The 25,262-nt window shown below is 53.9% G+C and overlaps 9 protein-coding genes across 9 annotated transcripts; 6 read left to right on the top strand and 3 right to left on the bottom strand.

Moving 5' to 3' along the window:
* Nucleotides 1–2,837: 2,837 nt before the first annotated feature.
* Nucleotides 2,838–3,185, top strand: CTAM01_01866 (uncharacterized protein; the record flags this gene model as incomplete). Its single annotated transcript, XM_060517907.1, has 1 exon — nt 2,838–3,185. One exon carries the CDS (start codon nt 2,838–2,840, stop codon nt 3,183–3,185), a length of 348 nt encoding a protein of 115 aa, XP_060387441.1.
* A 2,660-nt stretch (nt 3,186–5,845) lies between these two features.
* Nucleotides 5,846–7,352, top strand: CTAM01_01865 (uncharacterized protein; the record flags this gene model as incomplete). The annotated part of the gene is made up of 2 exons (XM_060517906.1): nt 5,846–7,168; nt 7,221–7,352. 2 exons carry the CDS (start codon nt 5,846–5,848, stop codon nt 7,350–7,352), a joined length of 1,455 nt encoding a protein of 484 aa, XP_060387440.1.
* Nucleotides 7,353–7,479: 127 nt separating this feature from the next.
* On the top strand, nt 7,480–7,863 carry CTAM01_01864 (uncharacterized protein; the record flags this gene model as incomplete). The annotated part of the gene is made up of 1 exon (XM_060517905.1): nt 7,480–7,863. One exon carries the CDS (start codon nt 7,480–7,482, stop codon nt 7,861–7,863), a length of 384 nt encoding a protein of 127 aa, XP_060387439.1.
* A 4,216-nt stretch (nt 7,864–12,079) lies between these two features.
* Nucleotides 12,080–13,429, bottom strand: CTAM01_01863 (uncharacterized protein; the record flags this gene model as incomplete). The annotated part of the gene is made up of 2 exons (XM_060517904.1): nt 12,080–13,157; nt 13,227–13,429. The coding sequence occupies 2 exons, from the start codon at nt 13,427–13,429 to the stop codon at nt 12,080–12,082; spliced, it is 1,281 nt and encodes a 426-aa protein (XP_060387438.1).
* A 2,472-nt stretch (nt 13,430–15,901) lies between these two features.
* On the top strand, nt 15,902–16,890 carry CTAM01_01862 (uncharacterized protein; the record flags this gene model as incomplete). Its single annotated transcript, XM_060517903.1, has 3 exons — nt 15,902–15,948; nt 16,100–16,402; nt 16,449–16,890. 3 exons carry the CDS (start codon nt 15,902–15,904, stop codon nt 16,888–16,890), a joined length of 792 nt encoding a protein of 263 aa, XP_060387437.1.
* A 1,510-nt stretch (nt 16,891–18,400) lies between these two features.
* Nucleotides 18,401–18,952, top strand: CTAM01_01861 (uncharacterized protein; the record flags this gene model as incomplete). The annotated part of the gene is made up of 1 exon (XM_060517902.1): nt 18,401–18,952. A coding segment is annotated over one exon (552 nt), but the record flags the coding sequence as incomplete, so codon positions are not given.
* A 944-nt stretch (nt 18,953–19,896) lies between these two features.
* CTAM01_01860 (uncharacterized protein) lies at nt 19,897–20,220 on the bottom strand (the record flags this gene model as incomplete). Its single annotated transcript, XM_060517901.1, has 1 exon — nt 19,897–20,220. The coding sequence occupies one exon, from the start codon at nt 20,218–20,220 to the stop codon at nt 19,897–19,899; it is 324 nt and encodes a 107-aa protein (XP_060387435.1).
* Nucleotides 20,221–23,323: 3,103 nt separating this feature from the next.
* CTAM01_01859 (uncharacterized protein) lies at nt 23,324–23,971 on the top strand (the record flags this gene model as incomplete). Its single annotated transcript, XM_060517900.1, has 4 exons — nt 23,324–23,467; nt 23,527–23,618; nt 23,723–23,799; nt 23,862–23,971. 4 exons carry the CDS (start codon nt 23,324–23,326, stop codon nt 23,969–23,971), a joined length of 423 nt encoding a protein of 140 aa, XP_060387434.1.
* A 212-nt stretch (nt 23,972–24,183) lies between these two features.
* Nucleotides 24,184–25,073, bottom strand: CTAM01_01858 (complex 1 protein; the record flags this gene model as incomplete). Its single annotated transcript, XM_060517899.1, has 5 exons — nt 24,184–24,195; nt 24,327–24,437; nt 24,612–24,758; nt 24,917–24,978; nt 25,031–25,073. The coding sequence occupies 5 exons, from the start codon at nt 25,071–25,073 to the stop codon at nt 24,184–24,186; spliced, it is 375 nt and encodes a 124-aa protein (XP_060387433.1).
* Nucleotides 25,074–25,262: the final 189 nt, after the last annotated feature.

Genomic DNA, 25,262 nt, shown 5'->3' with positions numbered 1-25,262 from the left:
TCTCTCACGTCTCTGTAATATGAGGTAACTACGTATTCAAAGTACAAGGCAGGTGAAAGGCAAGAACAGACAAGGGGGACATCTTCAGAGCCAGACCGGACTAAATACGCAGAAAAGCCAAGACTGTAAACGAGAGGAATTAATACTGCGTACTGCGGTAGATGAGTAAGAAAGGACGGGATAAACAATGAAGAGAAACATGCCAACAAGGCCATAGCATTGTACAAGGGGTAAAGTTTAGAAAAATAAAAATAAAAAGGAAGGGGAGACTTTCTCGTTCTGGGGCCGATGAAGAATGGAGAACAACGGAATACCTACTATGAGGTACATAGGCAGAGGGTAGAACGGAGAACGGTGCGGTACCACTTGCCGGCTTGGTATTTCCTGAGCCTTGCTTACTTTGGTCTGCAAGTACTTATCCCGCACCTGCAAACGTCATCGGCTTGCGCAGGCACTGTGCGGGGGAAGCATGCGGCTAATATCATTTGACAGTACGGCGCTTGTCGCGATACTGGGCGTCTGCAGGAAAGAGGACCTGCCTTTAACACAGAAAGCCACGTACTCGAGTACCTACCTTTCTTACTCTTTTCCCGTACCTACCTTAGGTTCTTTGCAGACGTACCTAGAGACGTTCTTCTTCTCTTCACCTCTTTTTTTTTTCGTCGCCATTCCTCATTTACCCCTTCTCGAGTTTTTACCTCACACAAACTCTGAAGTACCGAAATAAGCCGAGCTGAGGGGCGAGAAATGGAGAGAGAAAAATCACAAAACAGAAAGCAATACAAGAAAAAAAAAAAGACAATAGGCCAACAGTACAAAAATTTGCCGGCCAATCGCTCTCACCAATTGCCCATGCATTCAGAACCAACGAAACACACACGGAACCTTCTCTCTGTCTCTCCCTCTCACACAAATCCCATCAAGCTTCTTCTGCGAATCCTGTCACACGCCATGAGGTCGTCCAAGACCTTCCAAGACTTGCACACAGTCCACACGACGGCCCTTGTCCACCCTGTGCAGACCCCGTCTTGGCCTTCGACTTTAAGGCTCTAACCCTGCGAAGCGAACCCCTCCAAAGTGCACCAACAGGGCTCAGAAAGATGCTGTGTGGGTGCTCACTCGCCGATGCCCCTCCGGCTTTGGCCCGCAGTCGCATCTTGAATCTCACATTCCCTCGCGCCAGGACGCAGCCAGCCATGCCCTGTCCACTGCCGTTCGCAAAGCCGCTTTTCTCTTTGCAGATGTCGTCTTGGCGGGTCCCGATTCGACCACACAAGGGCTGAACTTCCTGCACGGCACCGCCCTGCCTTCCATGTCATCGATCAAACCGCACAGCAAAATCCGGGAAGCTTGACTTTCCATGCCCTTTGACACATGTGCCCCTACACTACGGATTCGCGCTACGCACTACACACAACATCCCAGACAATGTGGTCATTGAGTCGCGACGGCCGCTAAGCCGGCGTCCACGGCAGACGGCTCCTCCAGCTGTTGACCTTACCTCGCAAGCCCGCACCAAGGTACGCACGCACGCCAGGGACAATTATGCCAACTGGCACGGCATCTTTGCGCTTGCCTTCTCTTCAATCGGAAATTGATAAGCTGCCTCGCTGGCAATGCCGCCCTCGAGCCAGGCGAAGGGCCTGCTTGGAGGAATGATCGGTGCCTTTCTACGTAATGACACGACGACCATCGCCACAAGCCGACTCCATCCGCTGCAGCAAGCTCCTGGCAGCTGGCAGGGGCCGTAGGGCTTCGTCCAATTTTGGTTCAAAGTACGGAGTATCTAAGTTTTGCAGCGCTGTCAGCAGACACTGTTGCTTATGTCAGGCTCTTCTCTCGCAAGCTGCGGGTTATCGAAGACGGTCACCACCGCAGGCCGCGGGTCTTTGCTACGAGGTGGCCGCGGGCAATGAGTGAGCGCCAGACGCGGGCGTTCCGCTGTGTCTAATACAAAGCACCTCACGTATTCCGTACCTGAGCCTGGCCAATGCACAACTACAATCGCGCTCTGGAGATGGCCGAGATGGTTATTGAATTCGAAGACGACGTACCGGAGCCAGCCAAGCAACGTCTTGACCACAAAGCGGATACCAATACACAAGACTGACAAACCCAAGAGTAATAAATCGTTCAGCCTAGGTAAAACGGGCATGTTCGTTAGTCAAGGACAAGTCACCCCTTGACCGGCGCGTCCCTGGTCTGCACCTTGCCCCAGACCAAAAATGCATACTCTGGTTCTCCATTCATAGGCTTTCCGGCAGCCGAATGGTCCAGTCGGCGGACTGATGTTGTGGGCAGAAGCCCCCGTCACCCCGTCACCCCGTTCCGTGGCTCAACTAGTCGATTTGCAGCACCAAAGACGAGACACTGTGGACGGAGCTCGACTTGGCCAGAGAGGCAGACATGGCAGAGAGACCCTCAGGGCTGCGCGTCTTGCATGTCGTTTACCTGATCCCGCCATTTCCATCGGTCATGTACGGAAGCGCCGTTCCTGAGGGATCCTCATCGGAAGCCACGTCAAGGATCCCGAAGTCTCGTTGAACCTTGTAGGTAGACAAAGGTCTTGGGTTCTTGCAAGTTGTGCCTCTCGTACCCTAACCTGACCTAACCTTATCTTTGTGTCTCTGCCCACGCCTGGTCCACTCATCAGAGACCCCGTCCGATGCAGCTACGTTATTGTTACTGCATCTGTCGCCTGCCTGCTTCCCGCTCTGTATCCGCACTGCGCATGGCGGTGGTGGTTGTGGTGGGTTTCCCACCCGAGTGACAGATGGACGGACTTTTTTCTCTCTCTGTTATTATGGAGATGGACTAACCAACACTGGCTGCCATTGATGTATCCGTACCTGTTTCTAGTGTTAGTCTGGGTAAGTAGCTATTTGGTTGTCAGCAACCCATTTTGTATCTTTGTCTCTTGCCTCGGTACATATTTGAGCGTTTTCTTTCGCATCAAAGACAGACTCTGGCTCAACAACTCAGCCCTGCCCCTGTTCACTGCCCCGGTCACCCAAACTGAGGGATCGGGTAGTCTCCGTCGAAATGGGAAACGAATACGCCACATTCTAGAAAAAAAGAGGAAAAAAAAAACCGAAATGATAAACCTACCAGACACTCACACTTTGCGAGCACACTTTGCGAGTGGGAAAAGTTTTTCTGTCATGCCCTTGATGTCACTCACTTGATTATTAGTAGCCCCTTGATCCATCGGAGACTAGACCAAATCGTAACAGCAACGGCCGGGTGGGCAAGGTGCCGTTCGGAGCAAAATTGGGAAACTTGACAGACTAGTTAGAATCCCTCCAAACTGTTACAGTAATAAGTAGCAAAAAGGTGACAAGAAAGGCGACTGATGGGGATTGCCGACTGCCGCTTACAAGCGAGTTCAGGAGGCATCTCTCCACACGAACGGCGAATAAACCACCTTGAAGCCAAAAGCAGTTCACGCGCCACCTTTGCAGTCATCTTCCACCAACTTTACCACAATCAGGGCCGAACCAAGGAGACAACCTGGAAGACGAAAGTCCTTGTCTATGTGCGAGGCAACTGCCAACTTGTACAGTGGGCTGGCGCAGTTCTTGGCCAAGGCAATTCGAAAGTGCTAGAGCCTAGGCCGCCCGTACAGTTGTCGCAATTCGGACCTTCGCACTCTCCTTTCCATTTGCTCTTGGTAATCCATAGTACCAGTGTACCACAGTTTACAGGCGGGCTACAAGTGACATTAAGGACTGGACTGGATTACCAAAGAGGTGTGTAATTTCGGCCTTGTTCCATCGAGGACCACACGGCAGTCAGTCACACCGACCACGAGTCTGCGACTGGTCTGGTGCCGAGCAGTAGTAAATGGAAGCAGGCCAGACTTTCCTGCCACCCTTTTCACGACGGGGAGGCAGAGCAGACAAGCCGCGAAGACAGGAAAAGGGCAGTCAAGTCGTGGGGGGATTTTGCTGACAGATCAAAGTTCGGTTTAGGCGGTGACTGCTGACCAGCAAGCACAGCAACAGCAACAACAACGAGAACAAGCCTTTTTCCAGCCCTCCTCCCTGGAACAGCTTATTGCTCCTCTAAGTCGTGTTGAACATGGTACCTGGCTCGTCGTACAGTCGTGCTGAGTAGCTTTGTATCGGTACATTTTTACGGCGTAGGAACCTGGAAGCTCTCGACCGGCCCCGACACACTCACTTCGCTTACACCGCCCACCCGCCGCCCGCGGCCTGTTGTGTTGGTTTTTTTTTTCCCTCAGCAAAAGCGACACCACCCACTCGACGGCGACGCAAAGCAAAGCAGCAATAATAACCTGGCAGTACTTGTCAATCACCCCGATTGCCTGCTTGGAGCTAACAGCATTGCCAGTACCTAGAGCGGTACCAGTACCAGTACCAGTACCAGTACCAGCGCAGTGGAGGGAGTGGAGGATCCCAGGTCTCGAGTCTCCAGTTCTCAAAAGTCTCCATTCTGCTGCTTCCCGCCCATCTGCTTTCTGCAGGCCCGTGGCTAGTACCTTCCTTACCTTAGCTTTCACAGCTTCAGTAAGGTCAGGTACCTTAGCTCACGGTATCCGTACGAAGTAGACTTCACTTCCCAGCTCACTCATCTCACCTCACCTCTCAACTCTCCAATTCCTCAACTGTACCGAGCTGCAGGGCAATCCAATCTTTCCCTCGTTAGGCCCCACCTTGACCCTACTTTACCTCAAAAGACGCTACACATCCTACGCTACCTTGCTCTACTTACACCAGGCCACCACCTACGCAGTATTCACTAACACCACATGCCCGGCTGTCGCAACCTGCCTGTCCCGCTGTATTTTTTTGCTCTCCCCTCCACTCCCCCTTGACTTCCACTTCTTACCCCCTCTCACCTCCGTCCCCTCCCAATTTCTTTGGTATTATCGACTGCTCGCTCGCCCGCCGCCCGCCCGCCTACGCGTTGTCTGCCACCAGACCGCTACCCGCCGCCGCTGTCGCCTGCTGGGGCCAGACTTTTTTTTCTTTCGCTTTCTCGCTCCGACCGCCTCTGCTCAGGTTTCCATTCCTGTAGTCCCTCTCTCTCTCTCTCTCTCTCTCTCACTCACACACACACCTACATAATCCTCTAATCCCTACGCCCATCCCATCTTCTTCGTCTCATTACCTTCCCTTCCGACTTCTTCTCTCTAAAACTTTGAATACCACCTACAGCACCCCCCCCCCCCCTTCACTCCAACCTTTCACCACGGGGACAAAATTAGAAAGAAAAGGGGGTTGAAACAGGTCTGCTATTTTGTCCGCCCTGCGAGTCACGTCTACTTGGGCCCGAGCCCTCCCACTGCGCCGAGGCGTTCTTTGCGCCACAGCGAGCCCTTTTTTCCCTTGTCAGACCCGAGCCTTGACACTTGACGGCACTCCCGAGTCTTACTCGGCCCAACTCGACTCGACTCGACTCGACCAGACCAGACAGGCCAAAGACTTACTTGAGTCGCAGACTTTACCCCCACCACCACTACCAGCCAATTCTGCATAACCTGCCGCTGCTGCCCCTCCAGCAGCCCGCCCTGCTGTGCATAGCTGTTCATTCTTGCCAGCTGCACTGCACCCACGCTTCCCTTGCGGCTGACACCCATCTGCGGCCTATCTGCGTCACCGATAGCCGGAACCAAGAGAGACAACAGCCACACAAGGGGAAAAGAAAAAGAAGGACAGACCAAGAAAGAGGCGATAGGTCATCCGCCGTCGGTTCGCTCGCTTTCGCGTATATACCGCCTCCGTCCCGTCTACCCTTTCTCTCTACCACCAGGGCCCCTCCGAACGAACCTTCACCCACCAAACAAACCTGCTGCGCGCTCATGCCTTCCGCATCCCCCGCTATGGCGAGCCCAACAACCGCCTCGGCGGCCAGTTCCAAACCTTCCTCAGTCAAGTCTGACGGCAAAAAATCGCCGCGTTTGACCCCGCAAAATGGCCAGTCCCTCACCAACGGCAATTCGTCCCACGAGGCCCTGCCGAAACCTGCCGAGAAACCCTCCATGAAGGACAAGCTCACGCGCATGTTCTCGACCAAAGACGTCAGCCGAAACGCTATTGAGGTCCCCCATCGACCCCGCGGCTCCAGCTTTAATGGCAGCGACAAGCCCCAACCTCCCAGCAGGAAACCCTCTACCACCACCGCAGAGAAAGTCCCCGAGAAACCAGCCAGCAAACCCGCAAAACCTCCCGTAAAAGACCTTCATCGATTCATGGCGAGCCCGGACTTGCAAGGTGGCCACGAGCACCACCTCAAGTCAAGTCGCAGGCAGGAGAAGCTCTCCGACATGTGGCGTACCCTCATCGGCAAGAAGCAAGAGCACGCCGAAAACGACCTGTCGCTCGTCTCTAACTGGGTCGACACGCTCAAGGCCGAGAAGGAGGATATGGCTGGCGACAGGAAGAACGGCCCAAACGCAACGACCACTCTTGTAGAAAAGTACGGAAAATGTCAGGAGGTTGTAGGCCGTGGTGCCTTTGGAATCGTCAGGATATCCCACAAGAAGGTCGAGAATGGAGTAGAAAGACTTTTCGCCGTCAAGGAATTCCGCCGTCGCCCAGAGGAGACGGAGAAGAAGTACAGCAAGCGACTGACTGCCGAATTTTGCATTTCCTCGTCGTTGCGTCACCCCAACGTTATCCACACTCTGGATTTGCTCAAGGACGCCAAGGGAGATTACTGCGAAGTCATGGAGTTCTGCGCCGGTGGTGATTTATACACTCTCGTCCTCTCAGCCGGCAAGTTGGAGGTTCAGGAGGCGGATTGCTACTTCAAGCAGATGATGCGTGGTGTGGAGTACCTCCACGAGATGGGTGTTGCCCACCGTGATCTGAAGCCTGAGAATCTGCTGCTCACTACTCGTGGTGGCTTGAAGATCACAGACTTTGGCAACGGCGAGTGCTTCAGAATGGCCTGGGAGACGGATCCTCACATGGTGTCCGGCCTCTGTGGCTCTGCTCCCTACATTGCGCCCGAGGAGTACACAGACAAGGAATTCGACGCCCGCGCTGTCGATGTCTGGGCCTGTGGTGTCATTTACATGGCCATGCGTACCGGTCGCCACCTTTGGCGCGTTGCCCGCAAAGACGAGGACGAATTCTATGCTAGATACCTGGAAGGTCGCCGCGATGAGGAGGGCTACGGACCGATTGAGTCCTTGCACAGAGTAAGTCTATCGGATTTGCTTATAGTATCGTCCAGAAACTAACAGTCTTTAGGCGCGCTGTAGGAACGTGATATATTCCATTTTGGATCCTAATCCCACCCGTCGCATTACTGCGTCCCAGGTCCTCAAGTCAGAGTGGGGACGCGAGATCAAGCTCTGCAAGGCTGGTGAAGAGGGCCTTTGAATAACGACTTCGTCTTGGAACTACTTCGTTGGACAGCTTCTTTATTGTCAACAAGACTTTCAACAATTCATTTCAACGGCGGAACAGCAATGACCGGAACTTTCCAACCCGGCACAATGATAGAACAATGCGTCTGCACAGACAGCGTGCGTCAACCGGCGGTCTTTCGACTCCCTCTTTCGGCCTGCTTCGATTCACACCCTTTTACACTTGTTTACCTGACGATTTTACGACACCCCCATGCGACCCTGTTATTGCGAGCATCGGCGTTTGGCGTTTTACCCTCCCATGCTGCTTACACCACAACAACCTACTGTTCAACGTACATATGACACCCCCGTCTTTGGAACGGGGCACCGGCAGAAATACGCTACAGAGCCAGGTCCACTACATCTCTGGGTTGACTTGGCCAGCAGTCCTCAAGCCCCCATGGAACGAAGCTATAATGAGCGACGGATTTAAGATGCGCAAGGGCACTCACGACCTGGAAACGGAAGATGGACTTGGTTGAGCCTCAGGTCAGAGGCTCGGTGGGATGGTTGAGAACCAGGAGGAATCGGTAAGGACCGGATGCATAGGCCATGATGCATCGGTCTTGGGAACGATGTCTTTGGGAGACTGCATGCGTGTGCGGGCTATGGAACCGATGTGTCCCGCACATTCGCCAGAATCAAATGTTCTGGATTGATCGTGTGGTCTCCCAGCAGCAAACCCTCTAGTCCACTCGCTCTGCTCCTATAGTGAGTGGCTGTATTCTGAGCCAAAGACCTAAAGAAAGAAAAATTTAATGAACAAAGCAAAGAGGAGCGGCATCCTTGGGCGTGATCGTCTCTGTGACTGCTCTTGTCTGTGTGCTCACCACTCTTTGCCATGAATTTTGCTTGGGTCTGGCGGTCTTTGCGACCTGTCCTGGTCACCTGTCCCATGTCCTGGGCACAGGCTGATCCGTGGTAGGGACCACGGAAGCACAGGTTGAATCTATTGCATCACTGGGACACGCAAAGCCGCAGTGCCCTGTTACAGTTTCTACGATGACAGGTGGGCATTACCAGAGAGCCGGGGCGCAGTTATAAAGTTGGTCTACAGCCACATTGCTTGTGTGTTCCTGTCTATACTGAACTCTACTTCTCTACATCACAGCTTGGCAGATGACTTTGCAGCTTTCTGGATGGCCGATGACGAATAACAGGCGAATTGGGGGCAAACATAACATGGGGCCCGTAAACAATTCCCGCGGCTTCAAGATCTGGGAATGGGGCCCGGGCCAGATCTGAGTACCGGGAAGAAGTGGGACCCCGCCATAGGTAATTCCCCATCGAATTGCCTGGGAAAGTTGGGGACTGCCTTTCCGGGCGGCCGGACGCGCGGTGTCCGGTGGGCTGTGGAGAACATCCCCGGCGATGAAGTCATCTTGTTTGCTTTTTTGTCTTTCTTCCTTTTCTTGGATATAACTTTATCTCAACGAACCCGACAGGACCGACGGACGGGCGCCAACGTTTTTTGTGTGCCGGTGTGTGTTGTAAGGTCCGTCTGAAGGTCCGTATTCTTTGTCTTGTACCGAACTGAGACTTCCGGGGCAGAAGAAGGGAAAGGGGGCCGCTGCTAAGTGCAACCTGCGAAAGTTCTTGGCGGGGGACAAAAACCTAAGCCACATGCCTAAGACCGTTCGTCGCTCGCCAAGATCTGACGATCTGGTGAAAGCAGGGCGGACGAGAACGCTTTTTGAACTTGTGATTCTTCCTTATTTCTTGCATCTTGGGTTTGAAGGAAGGTTCTGCTTTTGTCTTCGCCACGGGGGACAAGTAAGTGTTTTGCTTGGCGGGTTCATCATTACACAGTAAGTAGTTCTTACTGTTTCTACCTCTGGACCCCCCCCCCCCCTCTTTGGAAATAGCTTGTCTATTCTCTTGCAATCTGCCTTTCTTGGCGAGTATCATGCTCAGTCCGCCTTTACAGTACTGGAGGTTTGTTCATTTGCCCTGTTGGGAGCGGTCAGCGCAAGGTAGGCTTCCCGGATTCGACACCGGGGTAAGACTGGGCTGCACTCGCCTGGCCTGGGCACGCGGACCTAGAGCACGAGACGACCCGACTCACGCTCACTCACCAAAGGCACATTTAGGCCCTTGAGCTTTCCTTGGCCCAGAGCCTCAACGGAGAGGGGAAAAGCCAACGCAGCAACGCCCACACTTCTCTTACGTTCCATGGGAGAATTGACTGACAGACTTATGACTGGCAGACTGACAGACGGACTCGGATTGAAGAGCAGATTGATGGGCTATCCTGACTGACAGGAATGACCAAACCCATACACCGCCTCTTTCTTCTCAAAGCAAAACCCTACCCCTCCACGACAGAGCCTCCTCCTCCATGGGACAAAAGTTGACTCATACCCTAGGCCAGAACGTACGGTTTGTTGTGTAGTCTCTCTTGAACCCGTGGACTGGCCGGCCACCCACCCCGTGGTCAACCGCACTAGAAGATCTGTCCAAGATCTCAGACAGCGTTGTTCGCCTCCGTCCTGCGGCGGGGAATTTGGAGACTAGGTAAGGAAGGTGATGACCAGGCAAAGTATGGTAAGGTAGGTATAGGGTAACGGATAGCGTAGTAGGTAAGCTGGCTAACGCTGTATGCACCGTCGCTACCCCCCTCCCCCTCATTCCGAAGTTGGGTAGACTCAGAATCTCGATAGACTCAACCAGCGTCATCGACCGATCCCTCCCCCTCCACATCAATGATCCGAGGGAAACAAAGCCCCATTCCACTCGCCCGCGTGGCGTATAGTATAGCACCCTCTACCCAGATTCGGCGGTCAGCAAAGCGAGCTCTTTGCTCTTCCCTCCCCCCCCAGTCTTTCTTCTTCGAAAGAGAACGACCTAGTAGGCAGAGAATCCTAGTTTCTAGACTAGCCGCCAGCGCTACTTGGAAGCCACTCCCCCTCCCTCGAAGCTCCTGGGACTCAGCTGGCCCTGCTCTACACTACCTACGGTACTACTATCCCAAAGCCCCCCCCCCCCCCCCCCCCCCCCCCCCCCCACACCACCCCCACACAAAACCCCCCCCCCCGCCCCCCACCCCCCCCCCCGGACCCCCACTCGGACACCCCCCCCCCCCCCCCTCGCACACCCCCCCCCAAGCCCCCCCCCCCCCCGTGGCCCCCAACATGACAAAGGAAGTACAAAGAAACCCACGGCGCCGGATCCGGCTCGCGGATACCGCCGGAGCCATACTTGGGCCCCCCCTTCTCCTCCCCACCGTAACGACCACCGGAACGGGGCACGAAGGTAGTTCCCAAGCGGGTAGACCTTCTAGTGCACCGCCTTGTACCGCATCCGGAAAGACTGGACCGCACCCCGTGAAAGCCAGGTCTTCTCGAAGGCTTCCACGTGCGCGGAGGGGCCGGCGGGTCCGATAGCAGAATGACCCACACCGTTCCCGGGTCCCGGTTCCGGCGCCGGCAGGGATGGGAGACGGGGGCTGTGGGGACCATACAGACATGTTCTGGGTGCTCGGCTCTACGCACTAGAACTCGGCTCGCCGGGTCTATTCATATGTCGAAGGCCGAGCCCCTGTTGCTCGTCTTCCGGCCGGGCTGCCGCTCTGCCTCTGAATGGCTCCGGACTCTTTGTAATGGAGATACGTGAATGTCTTCGTCGCCGGTTCCAAAGCTTTCGTTGTTGCCTTACTCCCATGAAATTCATTTTCTGTATGTCTCATGTGTTCTTCTGCCAGAGTTATAACTCCTGGCTTTCCCTCCTTCCATGTCGTGAAAAAGCTGGGCTCACATCTCGTCATCTTGATAGTGCTGCCCCTTCACATCCACCTCCTGATCTGTCCGGTCACAATTCATGTCACATTGCATCCTATCATATCACACATGTCACACCACACACGAGTGAAAGATTTGATCTTGAACTAGAATGAAAGCCTCAAGGCCCCTTGTATATGCGTGTCGAATCTTCAGTACCTCTTGCTCCGATATACTTAATACCAATGCGACAAAAATAGCGCACAGGTTGGTGGCTCCCGAGGTGAGAAGCAGGAAGCATAAAACACAAAAGAGATACGCGCCGAGGATATATCCCTCGACCACCATTCTTTCCCCGTAGCAGACGACCCCAAGATAATACATACAGAGAGGAATCTGCACCCTCTTCTCTGCTCATGAATCTCGTGCCAACCCGTCATTTTCCCGTAAACACCGGTAATAACCACATAAAAATGACAAAGCAAATAAACGCCCCCTGGCGCACATCTTAAGCTTCCAGTGCAAGAATCGAACGTAAAATTCTTCCTCAAACCGTGACTGCCCCTTTGAAGAATAGAAGCAAACCAGAGCCGGTAGCGCCAACCGCCTCGTAACCGCCTAGCCGCGCGCGAAAATAGTCCATCGCTTTTCCCTCGAGAAAGCTGAAGTTCGTAATGATCGGTTTCGTTCATTGTTGGAGACGTGCCGAGGAGGAAGCTCTTCGTAGTTGCAGACATTAATCCCTGATTTAAATCCTATCCTGCTGCGATATATATTTTTTACTTCCTCTTCTTCCGACTGGAGGAGAGAAGCAAGGAGAGTCACAGTGGACGTGACACTCCTTCAAAGTCATGCAAGCTGGCCGAGATTGAATCGACGAAAGGGCGGGGCCGGATCCCGCAGGAAATCGAAACCTACGAGTGAGACGCAATTGGCCTACTCGTTGAAGTGGAAGAATCGAACAAAGATGACAAAAGACTCTCTAAGAGTGGAAAAGGTCCCAGGCTCTGGCGCAGAGCTGCATGAACTCCTCGCGCTTTTGCCTTTGGCTCTCGGGGCTGTCCCGACCGGCGCCGAATGGTCCTCTTCGCTGGGGGGGAGGGCCATGGCCCAATGGTGGGCTGCCGTCCTCGTACTCGGCACGGGTGCGGCGCCTGCTTGCGCTGCGGCTGGGATCAGCGGCTCTGCTTCCCGGGGCAGGAGACGGAGGCGTAGGAGGCTGGTGAGCGTTTCCGTAGTGTACGATCTTAGGGAGCAGCTCGGGGCGGCCACCGGCAATCTCGTGCTGTGCCTCTTCCGCTGACTTGTACTCTCTGGCACGTCCGGAAGTAGGAGGGCCATGCTGCATCTGAGGAGGGTGACCAGGTGATGCCATGGGGGGACGGCTGGTCTGGGGGTACAAAGAGGTGGGGGCATTGTCGGGGTGGCCAGAAACCTGTCCAAAGACATCACTGATGGGCGGGAGACGGTTGTTTGTCTGGTTGGCAGGGACGTGGTGGATGTGAGAAGTGTTGGAGAGAGTGTTTGGCTGGTTTGTAATGTGACGAGACAGCGGTGCAGGATGCTGGCGGCCAGTGAAGGAGTGTCCCAAGGGGGCCGACTGGATGACACGCTCGTTGGCAAAAGACTCAGCGGAGGGCGGCAGGATGGAGAGCTGGGCTTTGTTCCTGCGAGACAGGCCGGGGGTCTTTGCTGCGAACTGAGACACAGGGTCCTTTCCAGAGGTGTCAGGGCCATCGCCCTTCGCGGATTGCTGCTGCATTCTCTGCTCGATGATCATGCGTTGCTGGTCCCTCACACTCATGCTGCGCTGGAGCTGTTCCTTCATGATGGGGTCCTGGGTAACGAACCCGGGCGAGAGGCAGGCAAGGCCGACCTCCTGGATGCCCAAGTTGTCCCTAGCAGTCATGGGCCTAGCAGTGCCGGGAGTGTTGGAGCCCGGGTGTGCCCCCTTGTTGGACAGGTCGAGTTTGCGTGGCCTGTGACGGGTCGTCGGCAAGTCGGGGGAGTTGGGTTCTTTTTTCACGACGATCTTTGGTGCACCGCTGGCATGTCTCGCGCTGGAAAGGAAGATAGAGTCAATTGACTGCGGTTGCGAGGTGATAGGATGGACGTGGGATGCAACTTACGCGCTGGGAGGAGATGACTTGGGAGCTTGGGCGGCACCCCTAGGGCTGCCGCTGCCTGACCGATGCGCCGTCGCATTGGGAGTTCCAGTTGGTGCAAGAGGTCTTTGTTGTGCAGGCGAAGAAGCGCCGTGCTGTGCGGAAGACGCGGGAGCGAGGTCGGAAGGGAACGACGGTCTGTCGTGAGGGGCCGGAGAGGGAGCCATTGCGATCGCTGTGCTCATAGTTGCTGTTGGTAGGTTGGGAGGAATGAAGCGAGAAAAAAGGAGACGGGTCGGGTTGGGTTGCTGCTGCTGCACCCGACACGCCTGTTTGCTGTATGGTCTGCAAAAGGAGCCTCACTTGGCTTGACGATTGCCGATATGCAAGTTCGGAGAATGAAAAACCCGTGCAGAATTGATCGAGATGCAACGAGTCGTTGGTAAATTAGTAAGAGGGCGAATTGGCGATGTCGTCAAACGCTGGGTGATTGAGATGCGCGATTCTCCCTTGCTCGATGCTCCAGTTTTAAATGGGTCGAGATGGATGGAGTTGTCGACGTCTGACTTTTGACGAGGAGGTGCGCGACTGCAACTCTTTCTGTGTCAGAGGATTGGGGTCGCCAAGGCCGAAGCGAGAGGACTCGACTTTAAGTCGGTTTTTTTGGTTTGTCGGCTAAGGTAGACTTGGTGGCAGTGACTTTGGTGAGTAGTCAGTGGACGACTCTTTGTCCTTGTTTTTCTTGCCCTTTCTTGCGAAGCGCGGAGTCGCAGCAATTGACGCTTCGAGCTTGCGCTTTGAGCTTTACGAGAATGGCCGAGAGCGGGCTGGGGGAGGAATTAGCCTGGCGGGTTGTGGGTGCACTGGGCGGTGGTGGAGGTGATGGTGTGGTGCCTCTAAAGGTAAGGCCTCTAAAGGTCAAGGTACCGTAGCTGATTGCTGCTGGGCCGTGAAAAGTCGGAGCGTGGGTAGACGGAAAGCGGCTTGGTCTGGCTGACTAGGTGAGGGATGGCGGCGGGACGGAACAATCCGAAATGTTGTAGGAATAAGAAAAGAGACAGAGCTGCTTGCTGCTGCTTTTGCTGCTTTTTTGCTGGCTGGCTGGCCGCTCTTTGATTTGAGACGGACTGCGACGGGGAGGAGCTGGAGCTGTGGAATGCGCAGCGGCCGGTTGTGTGCCCAAAATTAGTGGTGCCTAGGAAAGGTTGTCGGCACGGATTGACTGATTGACAAAAGACAATGGGGTCGACCAGGTCGGCTCGTGTGTCAGGTGGTGTCCAGAAAAGTGAGCAGATCAGTCTCAGATCGAATCAGGGCCCGCGGGGGGTTTAGTTGGCGGGAAATATTTTCTGTCTTTCTCTTTTCTCGAGTCAACCGAATGGGTAGGTAGATAGATGCCCAATGTTGAGTTTTGGTTTGCGGAAGAGGGTATATGGTCGTATTAATTAGTTGGCGCGAGACGGAGTAGACTACGGGGTGGAAGCTGGTAGTAAAAGTAGTAGCGTAAGGTCCGTCGGGTCGTCAGGTCAAATCAACGAAAGAAGAAGGTTGTGGTTTGTTTTGTTTGAGAAAAAAGCGAGAGACTTGGTCTGCGACGTCGGGAGGAGAAAAGGCCAGGCGCGGGGGGGTTTTGAGAAACCGGTAAAAGGAGGAGAGGGGGGTTATCGGGGAAGGAGAAATAGAAGAAGAAGAATGGACGGGGTGAAGAAGGTTGGGAAGAGAAGCGAGCGCTGGACGAGACGAGGGTTACAAAACAGAAGTTGAAAAGGATGGAGGGGAGGGGGTGGTGTTTAAAGCAAGCGTCGAGACACCTCCAGGCTCAGGCTCAGACTCTCAATACTCAAGACTCGGACGAGGATGAGACGGGGATTGGGATTGGAACAGGCACGGGGACGGGGACGGGGACCCCAAAGTTGACAAGTCGAGGACAGGTCAAGAAAACAGGGACCAAGGGGGTAAAAGGCCATACACAGAGTGCAACGACGGGGGTGTGGTGACAATCCAGTGACAAGTTTGTCGAGAAATAAAAGTGCTGGCCACCTTAGTTTACCTCACTTTTGCACAGGTATCCGTACGGAGTAAGGTCTGTAAGGTATCCTTACGGAGAGCGGATACGCAGTAAGGCACGGGATAGAGTGGTATAAAGTGAGACTGGATGGAGCAAGACGATCAAGAACTGACCAGGGCCCTTGGACAAGCAGCTGGAAGGATGGATCATGGAGACTTGGAGGAAAGCGACACACCAGGAGGTAAGAGGGGTGGAAGGGGGGGAGGGGGGTCACGGAGTAGAGGGGCAGCTGTGGTTGTTTTATTTTCTTATGAAAGGGGAACACGGGAGTGACACAATTATGGCCCAGCCGGCACACCAGGCCCATCTCTGTTACCTACTCTGTTGCTCTTTTCCCTCCTTTCCTTCTGCTCTACTCTTCTCATTCCCGCATACAGTTTACCTGTCACTACTCCCTATAGAGTACCGCTGAGTTCACCTTAGTAATCCATCGATACTACAACAAATGTCGGATGTGCTGAGGGTTTCCGGGATCTATGCTGCAAGTGATGCGATTGACTGGCTGATATAGACGTACTTCCGTACACAATATTCCAGGGCAGGAAGGGGGAGGGGTGGCTCCTCTCATCGGAAAGGGGTGTGTGCATAACGCCCATGTGCTTGCTGTACGTAGTATACATACTACAGGATTATGGATGCACCTGCCAGCAGTTCCAGCTTGACTTGCCCCTTCTCTCAGTACGGATTACCTTACGAAGTATCCTGATCATGGCACTCATGCCACAAATGCGATTCCACTGTGGTATTCTCCCACTATCCAGCACACACACACACACACACACACACACACACACACACACACACACACACACACACACACACACGACAGAGAGTGTGGTGGTGACATTGGCTGGTGGTGCGGCGGAGGCAGTCTAGACTTCCAGGCCACCTCAGAACCCAGGCCCTCGGTCTTTCAACACTTCATTAACACGGAATTGATTGGACAGCAACATCTGACGGTTGCGGCCGTTCTTCTCTTGTTCTCCTCTTGCTTCTACGCTTCTACGTTTCTCCCCTCGCCTCCGCCTGGTGAAGCACCACTCAGTGTCAGGAGCGACGACAAGATGCAGAGTGGCATCCGTCGGCTCGGGTGCGCTGGGCCTTCTCCAGCTGTTGGTTGGTTCGCAGGCGTGTAGCAATGGTGGAGGTGCTACTGGGCTACCTGGTACTTTTCGCAGAGTGGCAATGTGGTTTGCCTCAAACAACTCGACCACCTTACGCAGAGATACTACTAAACCTAGCATAGGCGAGGACAGGACGGGACGGGACAGGGCTGGGGCTGTCATCCACGCTGCTGGAAAGACTCCAGTTCAAGGACAGAGAGAGAAAGAGAAAGAGCGGAGGAAGACGGTGGGAATCCTGATCGTGTTCAATCTCAAAAGGGGCGTGGGATGTGGTGAGCGGGGGCGCCGCTTGACCTCCGTACACAGTAGGCTGTTTGACATTGAAGGTCAAGTTTCCCCCGAGTGGGTTCCTGCTCTTTTCCTCCTTGCCTGTTCACATCCTCCCACTTCCTTGTCTAAATCCTCACTGAGCTCTTTCGGAACCCCTAGTCCACAACTCCCACACAGTCTACACTTCCTATTCGGGCTCACATACAAACTGACGGTGAAGGGATGACAGGACTGACTGGAGCTCTCTGGCCGATGATGCTGATCAATCATCCAACCCACCACGAGATGGATACTCTCGACGACCTCCTAATAGCAGAATCCGAGAGAAACAACTATCGCGGGCCCATGGCATGATGAACAACAGTGGCAACGCTCCCCTCTTGTTCTCTATCTCAATCTCGATATCCATGCACAGACGAGAACTGGCTGCAATGCAAGCCCAGCAGCTAGAATGATGAGGGGGAAGCTACCACAGCACCTCGGGGAAGCTAAGGCAAGGCACCTTTGCTCATGTGCCTGAGGTGCCTGGCATGGCATACCTGCCTACCTACTTGGGTGCGGATACTTCTTGCAAGTCACTCCATACCTACCACAGCATGGTAGTTACCTACTACCACATCTCAAGTACGGGAAGCCATCTCAGCAACGCTACCACGGTACGATGCCTGGTGGCCAAAGGACGGGTACCTAGCGCGTGGTAGTGTCTTCCACCATGGAACTCTTCTACCGTCACAACCTATCGAAAGGTACGCTGTGTCGTGCCTCACCACCAATCGACGGCTACCACAGGCGAAGCTCACAAGGCCGCGACGGTTGGCCCACGCTGCGGCAGGAATAGCAGACTATTGTTTCTGATTGGGTTCGATGCCAACCATCCTGCAACACACGAGCCACCGCTCACCCACTCGCCCGTGCCCCTCACCCTCCTCAACTACGTAGTGCACTACGGAGTACTGCGTACCCTTCCCCAAGGATACACAACTTCTCCCACCAGATTGTCAGGATTGGCACAGACTGCACTTCATCAATCAAGCACCATGGGCCATGGGTTGGCCTTTGACGACACCGGATGACAATTCTCCTCGTGCGAGACAAGACATCCCCGACCTGCCAGGGTGACCTGTAACCCTGTTGAGTATGAGGAATACCTGCTCAGCCTGCTCCCAACACGCCCTTACCTATGTCATCCATGTATCTACCGTGATTACCGCACTCTATCAAAGACGGGGAAACTCAACAGACAAGCAATCGGAACCATCCTCCTTTGCACTTAGATACCGATGTCAAGATCGAGCCAAGGAAGGTCCGAGGCGCAACAATAAGGTGACGGATATGCTATCCAAAAGACCAGACGGAAACACCCCTGGCGGGGCTTCAATACACTTAACTCTGTCCCTAGACAACACAATCCCCTCACTCATTTTCGCCCTCTTTTCGATGTCGAAGCTCGGTTCGGTAGGCTTGCCGTGCCGTAGACTACAGCAGCACAGAATCATGGCGGCCTCATCCGACGAGAATCACCGCGGCTCAAAGTAGAGGACACTGAGTTCTCGTTGCATCGCGATAAGTGGCTTGGCACCTGTTTCGTCATCCGCTTCCGAAGCAGAGGCAATTCAGAACCGCTAGTCAGCTCAGCTACGCCGCTACCACGCAACACTATCTGTATCGTATAAACCAAAGACGACCCAAACTATCACGACTCCATTTCTGAGACCCTCGTTGACGTACGTACCACCAATACGTACGCAGTGCAGTTCAGGTCTCCGCCTTCAGCTCAACTACCTACGTGCAACACGACTGTGGTGCCCAAACAGCCCTGGCAACACCCAGAATTCAGCCAGCGCTCTCTCACAACTTTTGACTTTCGCTCACCTTGCGAGATCAAGCCCCTGGCACTAACCACTTCCGCACCTGCCATGACGGGGCCTGCCCTGCCAGTGGATCATCCAAAGCCGGGACTCGGTTGTTTCAACCGCAGCATCACAGCGATATATGGAAACGTCCATTGCTTTCACTGCCGTGGAGCACCACGCAGTATTAGATGGCATGCTTTCGACCAAGTCTACCTCCTACGTGCTAAGTCTGTCGTGGGGCGCAAAAGGACGGAGGTGCTCCATGGGTTGCCCATCAGTCGCGATATTGGTACCAACCCGCTGTCGCCGAGGCGTCAACCACGCCTTGGGCAAGCCGATGATCTCGAGACGGCAGCTTTCAACCTGTCACCGGACCCTGAAAGACACTGCCAGACGGCCAGCCCGGGTGGCCTGTGCCTACGCCATCGCGTCTAGATATCCTGGTACCGCCTGCGCCTGCGCTTGGTGCCTGTGCCTGTGCTTTCCCGCACACATTGCCGGCCATCTCCAAACTCCTAATGGCCCTTGTGGTATTATTAAATGCTCATTCTTCGTCACTGCCGCACGCCAGCGCTGCAGCCCCCTTGCGGGCCACATCAGACGGAGCGATCACTAGGCAGCTCTGGCCCGTCCGGGCGTCGGCCCTTCACGATTCTCTCCTATCCGGCAGATGTTCAAGCCACTTGCGGCCCCCAAGTGAGAAAACTCGAACACTGGGGGCGACGACGGCAATTGGAAGGTGAGAACAATTTCTCAGCTACCTGCGATCCCTTGGTGGGGCTCCCGAGAAAGAGGCTAACCTGCACATAGCATCTGCGTCGCGACAAGCACATTTTCCAACCGAGGCCTGTGCGAATGTCTATCGCCCGCTATCTTGGCTCACCATGGAAAACTGGACCGAAAAACTTCATAGAGGCATCCATGAATGGAGGGGCATCCGATACTCGACAACCGAAAAGACCTTGTCGTGTGTTTCTCGAATTACTTTTTTCTCTTTCGGCCCCATAGTGCCACTGACCAGACTACAAACGATCAAACCGATTCATTGCCAACCCAACTATAGAGCCTGAAATTTCCGTCGATAGGTTCGGAATATTTCAACCAAACTTCAAACGAGACTCTCACCGGTGAAATATAGTACCTCTCCACCTTTTCCTCCGCCAGTATCACCCCTCCACGTCCGCCACCCCTGATCACACCTGACGGACCCAGAGACTCCACATGGATGAATCTGCACATGATAGATTGCCCAATCGGCCGTCCGAGTCTCAAGTCTGGTCAGCCAACAGTATGGGTCGTCTCTCGCTCCTGTGTCGCGCGCGGCGGCTCACGACCAAGCAAGCTCTGGACTAGAGACGGCGTTTCCACTAGCCAGAAAGTTATTTCCTCGACTCTGATTGCTCCTCGCTGCCGCGTAGAAAGCACCATATGCAGTCGCTCGGGTTGACGTTGACAACAGCTGGCTTTCGTATTGACCTGGGCAGCGTTGTTGTGCTCAATCTTGTCTTGAGTCTCCGCTCGCTGGATTTCCGGCCTTGACAGCCACCACTGGCGATCGGTAGCCACTCGTAGGGCGGCAGGCCTTTGCTGAAACCCGCCCCTCGTTCTATTGACCTGACCTGAGCCTCCTGAAGGCTGAGTTTGGCGAGATTAGCTGGTGCCGGTTCACTCTGTCTCTTGCCTTCTCCGCACGGCAATGTCATGGCCAGGCAAGGCCAGGAAGAGCAGGGGGGTTGGAGGGGGAAGATCCATGTGAAAACGTCCCTGAAGATCCTGGCCATATCCCACGACCGTTAAGCCGCAACCCCATGTGTCAATGTGTCACCAGCCTCTTTCTCTTTGTATCACAGTTGGCAGAGAAGAGGCTGAGTTGAGTTGTGGCACAAGACGCACGTACCATTGGCATGAAGTTGATGAGTGAAATGCAGAAGAATACGAGTCGGAGAGTTGCAGTATTCTACATGCCGTCGTCGTCACCGACGCCAGAGCCACCTCCTGCGCACGTCGCCAACTGTCAAATTTCCCGTTTCTTAATGCGTCCATGCCGATTCACAACGTCTAGATGGGATTGATATGATTATCATAGATGAAGGTAGTATAACCACGACGTCGACGGATACTCTGCTAATACCTCTTTGGTTCTATCAGTCTTCAGTACGGATAGATACGAATGGTCGTTTCTCATCCAGTATGTCAGCACCGATCTCCATTCGCATTCGCACCCCTCACCGAACGACATGTTCACGCCCCCCATGTAACCCCCAAACCCCACCACAGTTCCAGGTTCGTCGTCGACGTTACATCCCCTAAAAATTTCTCTTCATCCTTTTCGGGACGACAACCTTTTTTTCTTTCCACTTGCAGGCAGGTTTCCTTGGTACTGTGAACGGTGGTACAGACATCTTCATCCTGGAATTCCTCAGCGGCATCAAGCAGAAGAAAAAAACGCGGCTGTTGTTTTTTGGCTTGTGAGTAGCATTCGCTTTGCCTGCACAGACGATTCGCCGAGTTAAGACGTCTCTTCCCTCGGCCTGCACATACATTTTCCACATATACGCCGAACACGCCTCCTCCACCTTGAACGTCTCCGTCCCATCTCTGGGTAGGACTCACAGACGACGGCCGTTGTTCACCTTCGTCATCTGCAAACCATCCGTCAATCCATGCAGCTGGTGAGCGAGGACTGAATGCTGCTTACATAGCACACCTTCACAATTACAAGTGACTTCCCAGACCTAGTGCGAGATGTACCTGACCAACCCCGGTTCAACGACGCACCAAGCTAAACTCACCAACTGGGTGTCGGTTTGAGAATGGAGGAAACGAGCCAATCATATGGCTTACACCGACCCTGTCTTGAAACAATAAAGTGCGGTTGGTGGCCAATCAAACCTCGTTTCCGATGTGACAGCGCCGGACGATCACGAATTGGTCGAGTGTGGTTTGGCAGCCAACGAACAGAATCCGAACGCAGGCCGTCTGACTGGGAGGGGAATGCGAGGAGTGAAAGGGTGGGAAACCGGAACGGCCTTGTCGGCTTTGCATCGTAACGCTTTGGCTCTCTGGGATCGCGATCAGGTTTTGATTTCCTTGCCCCGGTTGTTTTGTTTTGTTCCATTGATAGGGATTTTTTTTTTTACGGAAGTGGGCACGGAAGGCGGAAGGGGGGAAAGGGGAGGACGAAGAGCAAGGCTCTCGCGATGCCGTATGATGTCCATGCATGCCATGTATGATGTCTTATCCGAACTCTCTCCCAGCCTCTCCTATCGCCTCCGCGCGCTTACGCCGCCGCCCCCGGGGACGTCAACCACGCGGGAGTTGGATGGTCCGTGGACACGATGCGGTGAAGAGGGCCCTTGTTCCACGGGGGAAAGAAGGGGTGGGTTTTCTCTTTCTTTCTTGTCTCACCGAGAAGGAAAGACTTCAACCCGGAACTTGGGCTGTCGGGTTCGGGGAGGCGCCGCCGGGGCCCCTTGAGGCTCGAGCATCTTTGAATTTGATATTCGGACTGAGACATTTTGCTTTTGGAGGTCCATAGTGTTCTACGAACACGGGGTGCGAATCGATGGGACTTTATTGCGAGATTTGGGCCTGAGTACGCAGTATTCTTTCAACTACTTGCTTACACTGAGGATACTAAAGCATTCGCTTATTACGGTGACATTCTTGATTGCTTTCATTCACCATCGAGATGAGTCAAAGTGTCGGTACACGAGTTTAAGCTTACCCTGGTTTCGAGGTGCCCAACAACCCAGGATTGGTTACCAAGAAATGCAGGGTGATGGAATCCTCACCTCCGGAAAAGAACAAACTGGGGAACGAGAGAAAGAACAAAAAAAAGAAGCGCGCTATTGATCTTTGGATCATTCTTCTGCGGAACCAGTCAGAGCATTCGACGTGAACTAGCAAGCTGCAAACTGCAGGGTGGTGTAGGTGGTTTGCTCGTGCGTCCAACAACCGGAACTACGTGCGTGACTGCATCTTGCCGCGCGCCTGTAAGTAGGTGGTGGTAGTGGTGGTGGTAGTGGTGGTGGTAGTGGTGATGGTTGCGCTCTCTTTACTCCGTACTGTTCTCGATTTTTCCCCACGCGGAAAGATGAGGTCCATCACAGCTGGGGGTTTTTATTGGTTTGCGGGCTGCAAACAACCAGGTAAGCAGGTAATGCCTTGCATGCTATGACGATGTTGTCAAAACTCATGTATGGTAGATGCAGGATCGTAGCAATATTGGTCTCTTTTTAAACAACTGAACATGAATATGATAGGTAGGAGAACGGGCGTCTCGTCGAATCTCACCCCCCCCTTTTCAGGTATCTGCCGAGCGATGAACTTTTCTGCCCTCTTCCCCTATAGTCTATAGATGGCCCTTGTGCAGAGGAGGTAAATCTGGGGATCTTGGAGAGGGCGCGAGGCGCGAGGCGAGGTGGTGTTCCCATCGAAACTTCTTTGTTCGTTGTGACGCCTCTTGACCGTGACATTTTGCGATGCGATGCGATGCGATGTAAGCTTGCATGTGGTAGGGACGCCGGATTGGTGAGTCCCATCTCTTACAGCTGTTGCCAGAGATATGTGGTGGTCGCCAGCTGCCAGCTTATCAAATTGATCCGCGGGTCCGTTATCAAAAAATTTCGAGAGACCGACCTGCGGGCGCGCAGTGCAAGTCGAACTGTTGAAAGTTGAATTATACCCCCCGCGACGAAAAGAACCAACCAGCCAATTTTCACCTTGAGTGTCACTGATTCTCTAACGCTCATAACACTTCTCAGAGTCGGCCTCATTGAAGAGTAACCAGGAAGAGCGCAAAAAATGCCCGGCAGAACCGACTCGGAAGACGTCCCCATGGACGAGGCGCCCGCCTCTCACCAGCCCGAGGAGGAAGAGGAGGAGGAGGGACAGGAGTCGACTGAGCAGGAGGAGGAAGAGGAGGAGGAGCCCCAGCGCGTCAAGATTGTGAGTCTGTCTGCTTCGGTGATTTGCGAGCGAGAGGCTGACTGTGAGATTGTCCGTAGCTGCCCGGCTCAACAGACACAGCCGCCTCATTCGAGTTTATCGATGAGGGGCACACGCTCGGCAATGCGCTGAGATATGTCATTATGAAGAAGTAAGTTTTTTTTTTCTTTCTCTCAAACAGCGTCAATTTCCTGTCATGAGAGACCTCCCTGGTTTGCCTGCGTTGTACTAAAACTCACCCCTCCTTCACTACAGTCCCGACGTTGAGTTCTGCGCCTACGCCATCCCTCACCCTTCGGAACCCAAGATGAACATTAGGATCCAGACCTATGGTGAGCCTGTTTTTTTTCTTCGATCCCTTCTTCACTCCTGATTTACTGACTGTGTAACTCAGACGGCACCGCCGTCGCGGCTCTGCAAAAGGGTCTCAAGGACCTTCAGGCCCTTAGCGACACCGTCGCCGAGGAGTTTATCCGCGCCAAGGAGGACTTTGGTCGTTCATAGCGAACGCATCTTGTAGAAAAGATGGAAAATGGCGTTATTTTTTGTTTTTGTTTTTTTTTACATGGGAATGGAGACACCAAAAATAGAACCAATGGCGTCGACAAAACAAATGAAATAGGTCCAACTCAGTTGGTTGGGTTCTTGTGACTTTTGCGGAAATGTTTTTTGAAATTGTATATTTATGTACACGAGCTCTAATACTTCCAGCGCTCTTAGTTGCGGCCCTGTGTAAAGTACGGTTAGCGCTCCATCTCGAAACAGCATCAAGTGTCTGCGGATGCCCTTCACCCCCTTGTTTCGCCTCCTGGTGTTTTCTCCTCGCTCTAGCTTGCTCGCAACCCTGTGTAAGACTCACCTCCAAGAATCCAGTCATGAAGCTGTTGGGCAACCGCTTGTCTCCTCTAAAGTTCTCCTCCTTGAAGTAGGACATGATGTGCGTCGTCTGCTTCCAGAAGTTCATCGTCTCCTGCGTGATTAGAACCACATGTCAGCTCTCGGCCTTATATCTTCCCAATCGTAACGGTCATGGGTCCAATTGGTCTCCCGTATGACACCAAAATCCTCCTCTCTCCATCCCTCTCTCCCTCGGTGTGCTTCGATGCGCGCGTGCGTCGGGGGAACGTCGCTCGGGATGGCATACCTGGTATTCGGCGTGACTCTTGAACAGGAGAACATCCACCACGGGGAGCTTGCTGGCGAACCTGTGGCGCTCAAACTCCTCACGTATCCGGGTACGGAGGACGGACACGGGCAGGGGGACGTTGTACATCGTCTGAATCTCAGGCGCCTGTTTGCCAATGGTTCCTCAATTAGCATTGATTCATGCCTCCAGCTTCCCTTCAAGTCGGCCTTCTCGCTCGAATCGTCTTCGCATCGTTGCGCGCCTTTCGCGAATCGAAAGTCTACGCCGGGGCTTCCATAGGGACGCATTGGGGGTCAACATACAGCTCGGATCCATTCTCTGTAGGAAGCGAGAACCCGTCTCTTTGCGTCGTTCCAGTTGGCCGCTGCTCGACGGATCAGTGGGATTTTCGGGGTCAATTGGTCTCTATAACTCACACTGCCGGGTCGTCTTTGCGAATTGGGTCGGTGTGATGGCCATAGTGGGCGCGTGGGGATGCTGGTGAAGAGGGCGGTTTTGCTTGCTGCGCTACGTGATTCCCGAACGGCCTGGTCGTCGACGCTGTCTGGCTGGGTAGAACGGGAATCTTGGGAAGCTCCAAGGTTCCGGACGGCCCAATCACGTGTGGCTCCTTAGTCAGCTCGGATCCAGCGCTCTGCGCGCAGGTGT

This window comes from Colletotrichum tamarilloi, assembly GCF_030869305.1.
Source record: "Colletotrichum tamarilloi strain Tom-12 chromosome Unknown Scaffold_4.1, whole genome shotgun sequence".
Lineage (NCBI taxonomy): Eukaryota > Fungi > Ascomycota > Sordariomycetes > Glomerellales > Glomerellaceae > Colletotrichum > Colletotrichum tamarilloi.
Note: the sequence above shows the minus strand (reverse complement) of the source record. Positions and strands in the feature narration are given on the sequence as shown.